Source organism: Malania oleifera, chromosome 11 (assembly GCF_029873635.1).
Source record: "Malania oleifera isolate guangnan ecotype guangnan chromosome 11, ASM2987363v1, whole genome shotgun sequence".
NCBI lineage: Eukaryota > Viridiplantae > Streptophyta > Magnoliopsida > Santalales > Ximeniaceae > Malania > Malania oleifera.
Genome location: NC_080427.1, coordinates 72,330,101 through 72,343,581, shown reverse-complemented (window position 1 = coordinate 72,343,581; position 13,481 = coordinate 72,330,101). Strand labels below are relative to the sequence as shown.

Here is a 13,481-nt window from a genome sequence, read left to right as displayed (position 1 = left end):
AATAGTGGTATGATCATTTTATCCGGTACCCACCTCGGGGCAAGTCATGTATAAATGTTATTAGGGTGGTGACGTAGCCGATATGTTGTGTTTGTTAATATGTGAAAAAATGGTATAAAAAATTGGGACGTCACACACACACACACTATGTGCCTGCTCCAGACTCTAATTAGTACGAGGATATTTTAAGATAGTCATAGATATAGGAGGATTTTGGGATATGTATAAATAGTTATAAAAATAAATGTGACATAATTATAAGAGTATTTTGGAATAATTGTGGGCAGTTAAAAAATTATAGTATTAGAGAAATTTTTTTAAAATAAATTAAATAGTATAAAGGCATTATTAGAGATTAGGGATTAAAGGACGGCACGTGCAGAACACGTGTGGAACAGATGATGGTGGGGGAAATATCTTGGGTCGCAGATATGATGATCATGGCCACCGCTCAAACGTCCATCACCTTTTTATTATTGTGATTTGTTTTGTTTTGTTTTGGGATCAATCCTCTCTGCTTTGGATGCGTTTTAATTGCGCTGAGTTGTCAATCCCACGCTGTCGCTGCTACCCCGCAATAACGTCAAACCCGTCATAGGCGGTAACAGCCTGTCCTTGACCTCTGTTATGTGCTGTGGTCTCCTTCCGGGTTAACCGGCTGGTCCGGTTACCTTCCTAAGTCCACTTCGAACTCCAGTCTGTCGAAACCCTCCTCTCTCTCCTCTCCCTTCTCCTCTTGCCTCTGTACTCGCTTTCTTCCTTCTCCTCTGTTTTCTCTTCGTGGGAGAGAGAGTTGGTTCGCTCCCTTGAAGCGGTAAGCTTGATTTTCTTCATATTTTTTTGGCTTTATTGTATGATCCTCTCTAGATCTGCTTTGTTGTAAATATCCGTTTCATTTTTATTTTTTTTTGGAATGTTTTTGTGAGAATTTTCCTGTTTTTGAGTCTGAGATCGATGCTTTATTTATTTTTTTGGATGTCTTAAAATTATTGCGAGTCCGATTTGTATCTTGAGAAATTTCTCTGGAGATGGTTGATTCCTATTTTTGGCTTTAGTTTTTTTAGTCCTATGTTTTTCTCTCTCTCTCTCTCTTCTCCCTGGAATTTAATGTTTTATTTTTTTAATATTTCACAGTAGAAGTTATTTTAAAATTTTATTTTTTGTGCAATAATTTGCAGTTACGAACATTTTTATTATTTTTTATTTGTCTGTGCGAATAGATTGTTTTGGGAATTTTTCGCCCTTAGAATCCTGTTACAAGTGTTGCACTTTGTCTTCATTGATGCTCATCTCTGTAGCGTTGACTAGTGTTAGGGAACCCTAGTTTCTGCGAAGCTTTGTACTGTTCATGTTGTTCAACCCATGCCTCATGTTTGTTCAAGGAGAGTAGAAGTGTTATCACCAGCGGTTATTGCTTGAATTGCTATTTTTGATCTAAACCCGTGTTAATACAGGCACCTTCTCCAGTGACGATGAAGGCTTCAAAGGGTAAGGGGGCGGTGAAGAAGGACTCAAAGGAAGCATTGAAGGTCGTTGAAGATAGGTTAGTTTGTTAATGTTTTTGGGCTTTTGTCATGGCAAAAAATTTATGGGGGCTGTTATGGGCTTAGTACTTACAATTATTTGAACTGTTTTCCATATTCTGACGTTAGGAATTTGTTTTCATGGATGTGTCGAAGAGTTATATGGATATTATCTAATATTATATTCAACGTTGATGCTGCGGTTACAGGAAAACTATACTGATGGATCATATAAATCTGTCTTCTTTTCAGAAAAGTTGGGAAGCGAAAGGCTGTTGCCAAGCCAGATAAGAGTAGCAAAAGAAAGGCTAAAAAGGATAAATCAACCAAGAAAGATCCTAACAAACCAAAGAGGCCTCCCAGTGCTTTCTTTGTGTTCCTGTATGTAGTTCTTTTTTTCCTTCATTGGGTGCCTATATACGGAGTAGACGTTCCTTTATAGGTGTTTGCAGTCTAATTTGAAAATTTTTCCTGATTCACATTGTATTTGACCTGTGACAGTGAGGAGTTTAGGAAGACCTTTAAAAAGGAAAACCCTAATGTGAAGGCTGTCTCAGCTGTAAGCAGTGAATGGGCATTAACTATTTATTATAGGCATTTATTGATTTACTTAATAATTGATTGATTTAAAATATAAATTGATTGAGTTCTTTATATTGCAATTGAAGGTTGGGAAAGCTGGGGGAGAGAAGTGGAAATCTCTGTCTGATGCTGTAAGTAATAAAACACTTCCTTGAAGGTGTTGAGGATGATCGAGGATGATGGGGAGCTATTTTTATGTTTTATTTCATGTTAGAAATCCAATTTATTCTTTACATAGCTGCTGTAATATTCAGCATCATGGAGTGGATTGGCCATGCACTTGGAGCTCTTCTAGTGACTTCATGGTGGTTTGGCCCAAACCAAAGCATTACCAACCTGATATATGCCACTTGAGCTACTGAATAATTGCCCTTTATCTCTGTTGGTATTAGTCAGTAACTTAGATAAGTAATCAAGCAAGGAGAGGTTTAGTTTTTAATGCATGCTTTAAGTTTTTGAAAATTTCATTTATAACTTAGTTCTTGGGAAGAAAGGGTAATTATACTGTAATAACTAGTCTTGAATGGTCTAACTTATTTGGGCAGGAAAAAGCGCCATACGAGGCCAAAGCAGCTAAAAGGAAGGCTGAATATGAAAAGCTTATGAATGCATACAACAAGAAACAGGTGAATGCACCAATACAAAAACTTTATAATTCTTTTTACAAATAAATTCTATTTTTTCCTCGTGTGGGAGTAGTGCTGGAATTGGCTTTTTCACGTCCTTGCCTGCCCATGGTTTGTGACAGGAAAGCTCAGCGGATGATGGTGATGATGAATCTGAACATTCAAAATCTGAAGTTAATGATGAAGAGGATGAGGAAAGCGGGGAGGTATTGCTATTTTTGGCTTTACTAGTTAGTACTTACTGGTATTGCTTGTGTATGGATTTTGAGCATGCTATTTACACAATTTTCAAGAATATTATTTTAAATTTTATCACTTTTTAGCTTGCGTCGTTCATATCATTGTCCAGGGTACTCTTGATGGTATTTCATGTGAATAGACATCAAGCATGTCAACAAAGAATAAGGTTTTGAGTGTGCGATCATATATTGACTTAATTAATCCTATATGTTTTGAAATAGTTGAGTGAGGGTTGGTAGATCAGATGAGATAATTGTGGTCTTTTTGTCAATATTCATTGAAGTATGGTTGACTGTCCAGAATGTTAATCTTCAATCTGGGAGTCTTGGTTTTGTGTCCCTTGGATTTGCCGAACTTCACTTTTCCATCAGTTAGGAAAAGTAGGAAAGGGCATAGAGTGGATGAGAATACATTGAAGGGATATAGGTCAAAGAAAAAGGGAAATGTAATAAATAACGGTTTTTACAATTTTGGGGAACCGAAACGGAAACTTGGCAAATGCATTAAATTGTACTTAGATTATCGAGTAATGGTCCAATCTTAAAGGGATTTTTCCAAACCATTCTGGCAACCCATTCTGTGAGGCTTCACTACATTTTCTGGGAAATGATAATTCCTTGTGTGTTTTAGGCAATGGAGAAAACTCATTACAGATTTGTTGGTGCTATTTTTTTTTTAATGAATATTGGAAATGCGTTTATTTGGCAGTTGCCTAGGAGAATAGTTTCTACATAGTTGCTCATCACTCTATATAATCTTTTGCAGTGAAATGCTTAATTGGTTTGTGTCATGATAGTGGGATTATCTTGGCATCAGAACCCCCCTTGTTCCTCTCTTGTTTTTCAAGTGTCAATAATGTAATTTATTTTTTTCCCTTTTTTGTAGGAGGAAGAGGACGACGACGAAGATGATGAGGATGATGACTGAATAGGCATCTGACTTGGCTTTGTGGATGATCCAGGGCAACACTTCTGCATTTTGTATGTTCATACCCGTAGTTTATGTTTGGTGCTTTTTTGCGCAGATCTTGTGCCTCTTGCTGCTGCCATGTTATAATGTTAGGTTGTTTGTATACTAAGCATGAGCTCTCTTTAGTTAAATATGGCATTTTCAAATGTCATGGTGCACATTTTAGCCATGCTTGGTGCCTTAAATTGCCAAAGTTTGAAACGAACATGTCTCGGTATGCTGAGAGCTCAAAGCATGTTGTTACTTTCTTTCAATATTCTCACTAGAGAGCCATCTATTATCCCTGAGGGTCATATTCTTGTTCGTTTTGCATTTTAGTTGAAACTTTGAATGCCTCGATTTCTCACATGTATAATAGGAGATGATGAAAATAAAGCAAGTCCAGTGTGCCAATGAGGTCTGGGCAGGGTCAAATTGTAGTGAACTCATTGTGCTTAGGTTGCAAAATGGTGCAACCTGACCCATGCACCAATGCCTGATAATTGGCTAAATGAGATTAGTTGCTTTGCTCGAATTGCTATGTGCTTGTCATAGCCATGGAAAAACCCAGACTATTGACGAATCCAAGGAAACAACTTGGTCATACTAGTTAGACTGTGATTGGGTTGGTGATGTCAAAATGACATCTCTCTCTCTCTCTCTCTCTCTCTCTCTCTCTCTCTCTCTCTCTCATGTACCTGCGTGTTCATGGTTCAGTACTTTGAAGTTCTAAAAACCGAATCCAATTGAAGTGTTTGGTTCAGTTGACAAAAACCAATCTAAATTCATCAGTTAAGTAGTGGTCCATTTGACTAAAGGTTTGATCCCAATTGGATGCCGACACCGACAGTTCGGTTCGATTATTTTATCAGTACTGAATGGATTTTCACAATAGAAAAAATCTTCCCTATTTTGTTGGGTATCTTTCTTTACAAATGAACTTTCAGTTTTTGAAATTCAAACATCTCTTTCATAATGACTGATTTCTAATCAAAGAGATCCCATCATTTTTAAATCCTGATTAGCAATCAATATATTTCTGAGTCTCTTATAAGGGGTTGGCTTCAATCATCATTCAAACCTTGATTGCAATTAGAAGATTTCTAAATCTCTCATTAAGGGTTGATTTTTTAATCATCATTCAAACCCCTATTAAAAATCTATAGATTTCCAAATCTCTCATAAAGGGTTAGCTTTAATTATCATTCATACCCCCAGTGACAATTAAGATATTTCCAAATCACTCATTAAGGGTCGGCTTCAATCATCATTCATTGAGGGTTGACTTCAATCCTAATTCAAACCCAAATTAACAATTAGGAAAATTTTCTTTCATTCATTAAAAGGTTGATTTCAACCATCAATGAACCATGATTGACAATGAAAAATATGTATATCTTATTTTATAACTTAAGACTATATATTATATAAATAATATATATTGTAAAATATATATCAGTTCTGTTTGGATAATCACTGGCTCATGAATATTAAAAATTAAATTTAAATTTGGAAATTATAAAAAGGATGAGACATTGTACCCAAACAAGTATTGAAAGGGATTGGAAAAGAAGTGATTTGATTAAAGTGGGTGAAATAATTGAGTAGACATTAGAGGCTGCAATTGAGTTGCCATAGTATTTCTGAATTTTGTTAGACGTATGGAACACATACTTTGGCTTCTTTAAACCTAATACTTACAAAATGCTTGGTTGAAAATGGACGGGTGGAAATGAGGGAAAGAGAATGAAGGATACAAAGTATATGGAACAATAATAAGTTTAGAAATAATGAAATTGGTCAACAAACGATAAAATCAAGAAAATTCTTGTTAATGGGTAAATGGATAGACATATATAAAATTAAATATAGAACAAACTAATGAAATGGAAATATGTCCCGAGAGTCGAGTTGGCTGAAGGTCAACTGATGCACAGAAGCTGTGTTCGCATCTGGATTTTACCTTGGTCAGCGAAACTTGGGGGGGAAGGATGTTAATCCGTAGGTTTGGTGTTGCATCAGGGAGTTTGAAGGGCTCGTTGGTCGTTGGAGTTCCTATGTAATAGAAAAAAAAAAATATAGAACAAACTAAACACACTCCAACGCCATGCACTACAACAACCATTTCCCCTTAAGAGATTAACCAATAATGTTTATTTTCTTGCTTAATTAGTAATTTAAAATTTCATTTTTTTAAAAAAAATTTCCTACTTCTTCCGTCTCTTAACCAATAATTCGATTTAGACTTTCACAATGGCAACTAATGTTAGTGGTATCAGATTGCAACAATCATAAGGTGTTGCTCACATTTCTTCTGAGGAGTTTGCCGCACAACTCTCTTCTTGCATTATGTGAATAGTTTGCACATTCATTTTATGGAAAGGTAAAAATTACGACATTTAGTAATTTTTTCAAAAGATATTAATGTAAAATACAATTTTAGTACCCTTAAAGGTACAAAGTTTTTTTTTTCTTGGTAGTTCATTGTGACACAATTTGTAACAAATATTTTGGCTTTACCATTTAAGAGGTTTCAATTTTAATTGCAAATACATCCATAATTAATTTTTAATCTTTCCTCTTCTCCAGACAGTTCTCTTCACAATTTTTTCGTTTTTTGTCGTTTTCTCTTCCCTAAATGATTATTCTCCGAGCCTTTTTATCTCCTCGCATCTCATTTTTTGTTTTCTTCCTCCACTTATATATATATATATATATATATATATATATATATATTAAATAATAGTCTAAGAAAAGGGTCTAGAACTTATCATGGGAAGTTGAACCCAAATGTTTAGTAAAACAAAAAATTTGGCACTATTATGAGCGGATTCTTGAGAAAGAAGGAAGTTATGATCACATTTCACCTAATTTGGCAACACTGTCACTCTCAAGCAGACATAGGGTTCAAGAATAGAGATCTTCGCCTATAAAATCCAAATTTTGAAAATCGATCAAAATCTATTGACAACACTTATGCTTAAATTGCAGTTAAATTATCACTATGCATATGATTTTGATAGTCATGATGCTCTAAAAATGTCCATGTTCTTGATTACATGATAATGTGGAATTTTAAGATTTTTGAAAGATCTCTCTCTCTCTCTCTCTCTCTCTCTCTATATATATATATATATATATAAGTGGTTGTGCCTTATATTTATGGAGTCAAGCAAATAATTTTGTTGGCCTCACAAGGTTTAAAATCTTATTTTGATGATAAAATACTAAATGAACTTAACATGTTTTGCTAAGATACGTTTCAAGACTTAAAAACTTTCATAAAGAGATCAAGCTCAAAAGCTCTTATAAATGATCAAATTTCTAAAAGATCAAGTTCAAGTGTTTAAAGAAGATTACATATGCTTAGAGACATGATTCATAATAAAGCAAAAGTCTATTTAAGGAAGAAAGCTCAAGATGGACATAAAGGATCAAAACAAATATATGAAAACTTAGAGCTTAGAAAGTTAAAGCTTTAAGAAGTCTCATGCAAGTACTTCAAACGATTTCAATATGGATATATGAAACTCTTAAGTTAATTTATTGGACCTAGATACCTTTTAAAATACTTGAAAAGTATTTTTATAAGGTCAAAGGTTATTTCAAAAATGTTAAAATTATTTTTGAAATGAAAAGCATCAAAACATAATTTTCCAAATTCTGTTCTTTTTTTTTTAAATATCCGCAGTGATGTGCAATTTTCTCTATCAATTGGTTTTTATCTTAACAAATGATCAAAATAAAGTTGTAGGATTTTTTCTTAACTTTCTGTTGATACCAAGAACGTCTAATTTGAAGTTGTATAGAAAACATTATGACTAAAATACTGAAGGGTGGTCGAAGTTGTCAGACGACTGAACAGCAGACAGAACCTATCCAGGCGACTTGACTCTTGTCAACCCAGTCGACTGACACCTTACTACCTTTGAATTTTCAGTATTTTTAATGACCTAGGCGATTGACTCTTCGTACCCTATCAACTGACTCTTCGAAATTTAAATTTTTAAAAGTAACGGGAAGTTTCCAAAATTGGGTTTTTGAATTCTAAACGTTAAAAAAACTTGGGAAACATTCCAAGTCACTTGGGAAATACGAAAAACACTTTCTAAACTCTATAAATACCCCCTAAGACAAAAGATTCAAGACACCAAGAATTAAAATCAGCAATCAAGCCTTATTGTTTAAAATCTTCAAAAAGCTCTCTTGCTCATATACTTGCTAAAGTTTTTACTGAGTTTTGCTAAGAATTTTTCACCGATCTTTGCGCACAAATTCTAAATCTTTCGATCTAAAAAAGAACTCAGTGATATTTATCTTGAGCCTCATCTTTCTATATTGTTATTCGATTGAAATATATTGTTTTCAATTGTATTAATTTGCTCTTGAAGAGAGTCTCTTAGTACACCAAATTTGTTTCTCATTTTTCTTGACAGTTCAGGATTGTTGAATTGTTGTACTGAGCCTGGGGTATCGCTTGGAGAGGGGGCCTCACCCTAGTTGAAGGAGAGATTGTAAAAGGTTGCTCCTACTCGCAAAGGAGCATGTAAGGTTGCTCTTACCCGTAAAGGAGTAGTATAGTAGAATCCTTAGGTGTGTTGCCTAAGGCGAGGACATAGACGGGTATAGCCGAATCTCGTAAAAATCTCGGTGTTTCTGTCTTTTCCTAAATTTCTTTAATTTCCTGTACATATATAAATTTCTTGAATGAATGTTTAATTTGTGAAAATTAACTTGTGATTGAGAATTGTAACGGGAGTACGTTGATTGATCTTTTGCAAAAACCTCAAAGAGAGTACGTTGATTAATATTTTGCGGAAACCTTGATTAAAAGAAATGTGTTGATTGATAGATATCAATGACTGAACTTTGAAAGACTACTAAATTTCTAAGTGACTCTTTATCAGCATACTAATTTGTTTATTGGATTGACATATTCAAAAGCAAAACTAAAATCTGATAGTGGTTGTGTATTCACATCAAGGTTTGAACTTGAAATTGATATATTGAAGTGTTGAATGTTTAAAGCTGAGACTTATTTATTTGATATTTTGAAACTCAGTTTGACATCATCTTCATTAATTAATTAAAGAAAATATGAGTTTTCGCTCATGCTGGTCTTTAACATAAAAGATTGACTGGATTGAATTTTCGTTAAAGTCTTGAAAGCTGAAATTGTTGAATGCACAGTTGATATGAATCTTGTGATATAAATTATTTTATTGAACAAAATTACAAGATACTCAAGATAACTTTCAGATATGTTTTTGAACTATACTGAAAAGAAAATCTGATCTGAATATTCATCTATTGAAATTCTGAAAGTTGAATTAGCGATATTATCTCTTGTTGATAAGAATTGAGTGAAGAGTGTGATTGTTGAATATATATATTTGTTGAATCGAAACTAAAATTGAAGAAGGGTTATACTTAACTAAAAGTTTACAAAGAAAGTTTTAAAATCCAATTCACTCTCCTCTTGGGAGTACACCTTATTTTTCAAATTTGGTTATTGCAATCTAATGATTTAATTTTTTTTATTCAAACGATTTAAAATGCATATTTAGTGTTTTAAAATATTCAAAACTACTAATGTAGAGAGTTTTTATCATTTATTTTTAGATTCATGAATTAAATGAAATGAGTTTGTTAAAAATTGTTAAAGGGATAGATTTAACAACTACTAATTAATATAGATTTCTCATTTTCACAGAAATTGCTAAAAGAATATACCAAAGTCATTTTATTAGTTAGTGAAATTTTGATGGGAGGAGAAATTTTATTTAGAATTTTTATAAATAAAATAGTTTATGTGCTAAACTTTTTACATATGATTTAATTTTTTATTTAAACAAAAAATCTAATATTAAATAAAAATTTAACTCAAAATAAATTTATTCACGTGCAACACATGTACAAGTACTTGTAGGTTAAAAAGTATAAAAGAAATAGACAACACATTTTATGTACAAATGTCTAAAAGATATTCATTCAATCTTTTCACTAGTGTTTCTTCAAGCATATTAAATTATTCAATAGATAGCCATAAAATAAAATTTCTAACCTATAGAATTTTACTTTCTATAAAACAAATTTACAATGGTAAAAGAAAACTCTACAAAGAGAGCCAACTTAAGTCTTTATTAAAGATTTGTGATAACAAATAGAGTAGGCCTTACAGTAGAGAATAGAGATTTCACAAAATAACCACGCTACCACTAGGAGAAAAGAAGAAGAAGAAGAAGAAATAGAAAGACCATATGCATAAACATAAATTGCGTGGTAAAGGGAGCAGGGCAAAAATCTCACATGTGAGGGAGCATACACGTACATAGTAATTACAACCAGATGATGATATTTTAGAGCTAACAGTAAATAATCGGTAGCTAGTACTGCAATAAATTTTCAAATTCAATTTATAGTTATGTGAATCAAACTTCTAACATTAGACATTCACGAGCAAAAGATAATTACCAACATGGGATAGGTGAGGTTAAATAAAAATTCGATTGACCATTTGATCAAATAGCTATGCTTAGTGTGTCTCATTGGTTTTTTAGGATCAATTCTTTGGGATCCTTCCTTTCTTCAAATGGAACGAACAAAGATTGTTTGGCCGTCGATTAGCCAAGTCATGAATTTATTTTCTATGTAATTTTGGCTAATCCATAATCAACTATCAGTATGGAACTTGTTGAGAATTCCACTTGTGTGCTTGTCCCACATTGAAAAATTAGAGTGGATGATGGAGGCTTATATACATGGTTGGACCCAAGACCCAACATGCTTAAGCTTTTGGGTCACGTTGGTGTTCACCCATGTGTATCAAGCCTACCCATGGGTTCCTCCGGTCCTAACAAGTGGTATTAGAGTCAACGATTCGTAACTATAGGTGAGCGACATTGTAAAAAATTTAAGACGTGAAACTAATTCTCCTGACGTGCTAACAGTTGGAAGACCAAGTGTGTGGCCGAGGCCAATAAGGATAATCTAGGTTGGGGATGGATCCGAATAGGGTCAAGACGTGAGAGGTAGGATTGGTTTGAAAGCACGTGGAATGCAATTTGATGCACGTAAGATGCCAGTGGTAAGGCTCACTTGAGCAACTGTTGGAGAATTGAGCTTACTCCTAGAAGAGAAATGATTTCCATTCAAGGGGGAGCAGTGTAAACTCACAAGTGAGAGGGAGATTGTTGAAAATTCCACTTGTGAGCTTGTCTCACATTAGAAAATTAGAGTGGATGATGGAGGCTTATATACATGGTTGGACCCAAGACCCAATAGACTTAAACTTTTGGGTCAAGTTGGTGTTCACCCATGTATATCAAGTTTACCCATGGGCTCCTCCGGTCCTAATAGAATCAACATCGCTTTTTGGCAATATGAGTCAGGACCACCACCCTCCAAAGTACCCAAAAGTGTAGGAGGAGAGGAATTGTCACACATCATAGTGATCGAAGGACACAAACATAGTGCATAAACGCATATCGCTTATGTGCCCATAATTAGAAATGAGTGAGTATGAGAGATATTTTGGGCTAGTAGCAATTAAAAGAGGGAGGGGGGGGGGGGGTGAGGGTAACGTCCAAAGGTAGAGAGACTTAATTAAGGAGTAAAAGTGTGGAGGTGTCCCATGATGGAATAAGAATCTTGCTAGCACCATAGATATACTCCATAGGCATACAATTCAAATATGTCATTGTTTTAGTAAAGGAGAAACAATGCATTCAAGTGGAGGTGTTAGGTGTTGGTAGTGGACAAACAAATAAAGTTTAGAAAGTTAAGGGGTGAGAGAGACTAACATTAACTAACATATGCATGATCCAAACCCATTAAAAATTTTAATAACATAAAAGAAATGTTTAATAGGGTACTTTGGATATTTTGTGAGATACAAAAAGAATTTAAAGTTAATAATAAAAAGGAGCACTTAAAGGATAATTTGAAAATTTTAAAGTTTTTGTATGAGGACTACTAAAAATCCTTATTTTATCATTCAGAAGTAATTAATTACAATTGCACATATAATGTTGAGTCCTAATATTGTCACACGTATGCATCAATCCTTCGTAGTTGTCAAGAAAATATAAATTAAAATATAAAACTCAAAAGCTTTAAAATAATTTGCCATATAAACTTAATTATGACAATGTATTAAAAATTTATTTTTAAAACTGTATGAATTGCATTATAAATTATCTAAACATATTACTGAAAATTATTCACTTACAATTGTTTGTGTGGAGTGCAAATGACATACATGTTAGTGTGTGTGCGCGTCGAATGGGGAACACATTAGGGTATTGTTCAACTACTTAACCAATGCCCATATGTTTTTCTTTTTCAGTTGCTAAGTCTTTTCATCTTTCATTAAAGTTAACTTGATAACAATAAAAAAAAAAATTTTGATTTGAATTTTAGGAGAAGATTACTAAATCTCGTTATGTAACTTAGTTTAATATGATCGATAAAAAAAATATAAAAATATAAAAAATAAAAAACTCACACCATCCCGGTCAATCCACTAGGCCTAGTTGAGTTTGGACATATAGTTTTGGTTTGACTAGATTGACCACAGTTCATAAATTTTTATAGTTTTGTCATATAATTTTTTATTGATGTTAGTTTGAAAATATAATTGAGACTGCAACTGCCAATTTTGGTTTTACCTAGTTGAATTGGCTTGTCTAATCCAAGCTTGAAATCTAAGGTACCAACTTAATAGTTGAATCCTTATGAGGTGGTAAGGTAAATGGTATAAGATGTGTTAGGTTTATTAGACAAGGAGGTGTGAAAGGAAACAATTTAATTTTGTGTAAATTGTTAGGTTTGGCTTGAGAAGGTTGTGTTCTTGGGGCATGTTGTATTTGGAGACGGTATTTCTGTGGATCCTAGTAAGGTTAAGGCCATAGTGAATTAGGCTAAACCGAGGAATGTCCATGAAATCAGGAGTTTCTTGGGGCTAGCTGGGTATTACCATTGTTTCATGGAGGGATTTTCAGCTTTGTCAGGGCCTTTGACACGATTGACTAAGAAGAATGTTAGATTTGAGTAGGATGACAGCTGCAAGCCGAGTTTTCAAGAATTGAAGCAAAGATTAGTCACAAAGCCAGTATTGGTCATCCCGTCAAGGGGTGAGGGTTATGTCATTAACAGTGATGCGTCCTTGAAGGGACTTGGTTGTGTATTAATGCAACATGGTAGGGTGGTGGCGTATGCGCCTAGGCAATTGAAAGAATATGAAAAGAATTACCCTACACATGATCTTGAATTGGCTGCAGTAGTACACGCCTTGAAAATTTAGAGGCAATACTTGTATAGCGAGCGATGTGAGATCTTCTTCGACCATAAAAGTTTGAAGTATTTTTTTCACTCAAAAGGAACTGAATATGAGGCAAAGAAGGTGGTTGGAGCTAATTAAGGATTTTGATTGTACCATCAGTTATCACCCAGGGAAAGCAAATGTGGTAGCTGATGCATTGAGCAAGAAGTTTAGGGAATCAGTATTGGCGACTATGGAGATCCAGTATCCGATCATGATGGATCTGGAGAGACTCGACAT

At 34.0% G+C, this 13,481-nt stretch overlaps 1 protein-coding gene across 2 annotated transcripts; it reads left to right on the top strand.

Annotated features, from left to right (window-relative positions):
* Positions 1-442: 442 nt before the first annotated feature.
* LOC131167286 (high mobility group B protein 1) lies at positions 443-4,233 on the top strand. Of its 2 annotated transcripts, XM_058126037.1 has the most exons (8): positions 443-814; positions 1,455-1,543; positions 1,776-1,904; positions 2,025-2,082; positions 2,192-2,236; positions 2,651-2,731; positions 2,854-2,937; positions 3,857-4,233. In XM_058126037.1, exons 2-8 carry the CDS (start codon positions 1,473-1,475, stop codon positions 3,896-3,898), a joined length of 510 nt encoding a protein of 169 aa, XP_057982020.1. In that variant the 5' UTR covers positions 443-814; positions 1,455-1,472; the 3' UTR covers positions 3,899-4,233. The 2 variants fall into 2 exon arrangements, with proteins under 2 accessions (XP_057982020.1, XP_057982019.1); XM_058126036.1 differs by having other exon boundaries at positions 2,854-4,233.
* Positions 4,234-13,481: the final 9,248 nt, after the last annotated feature.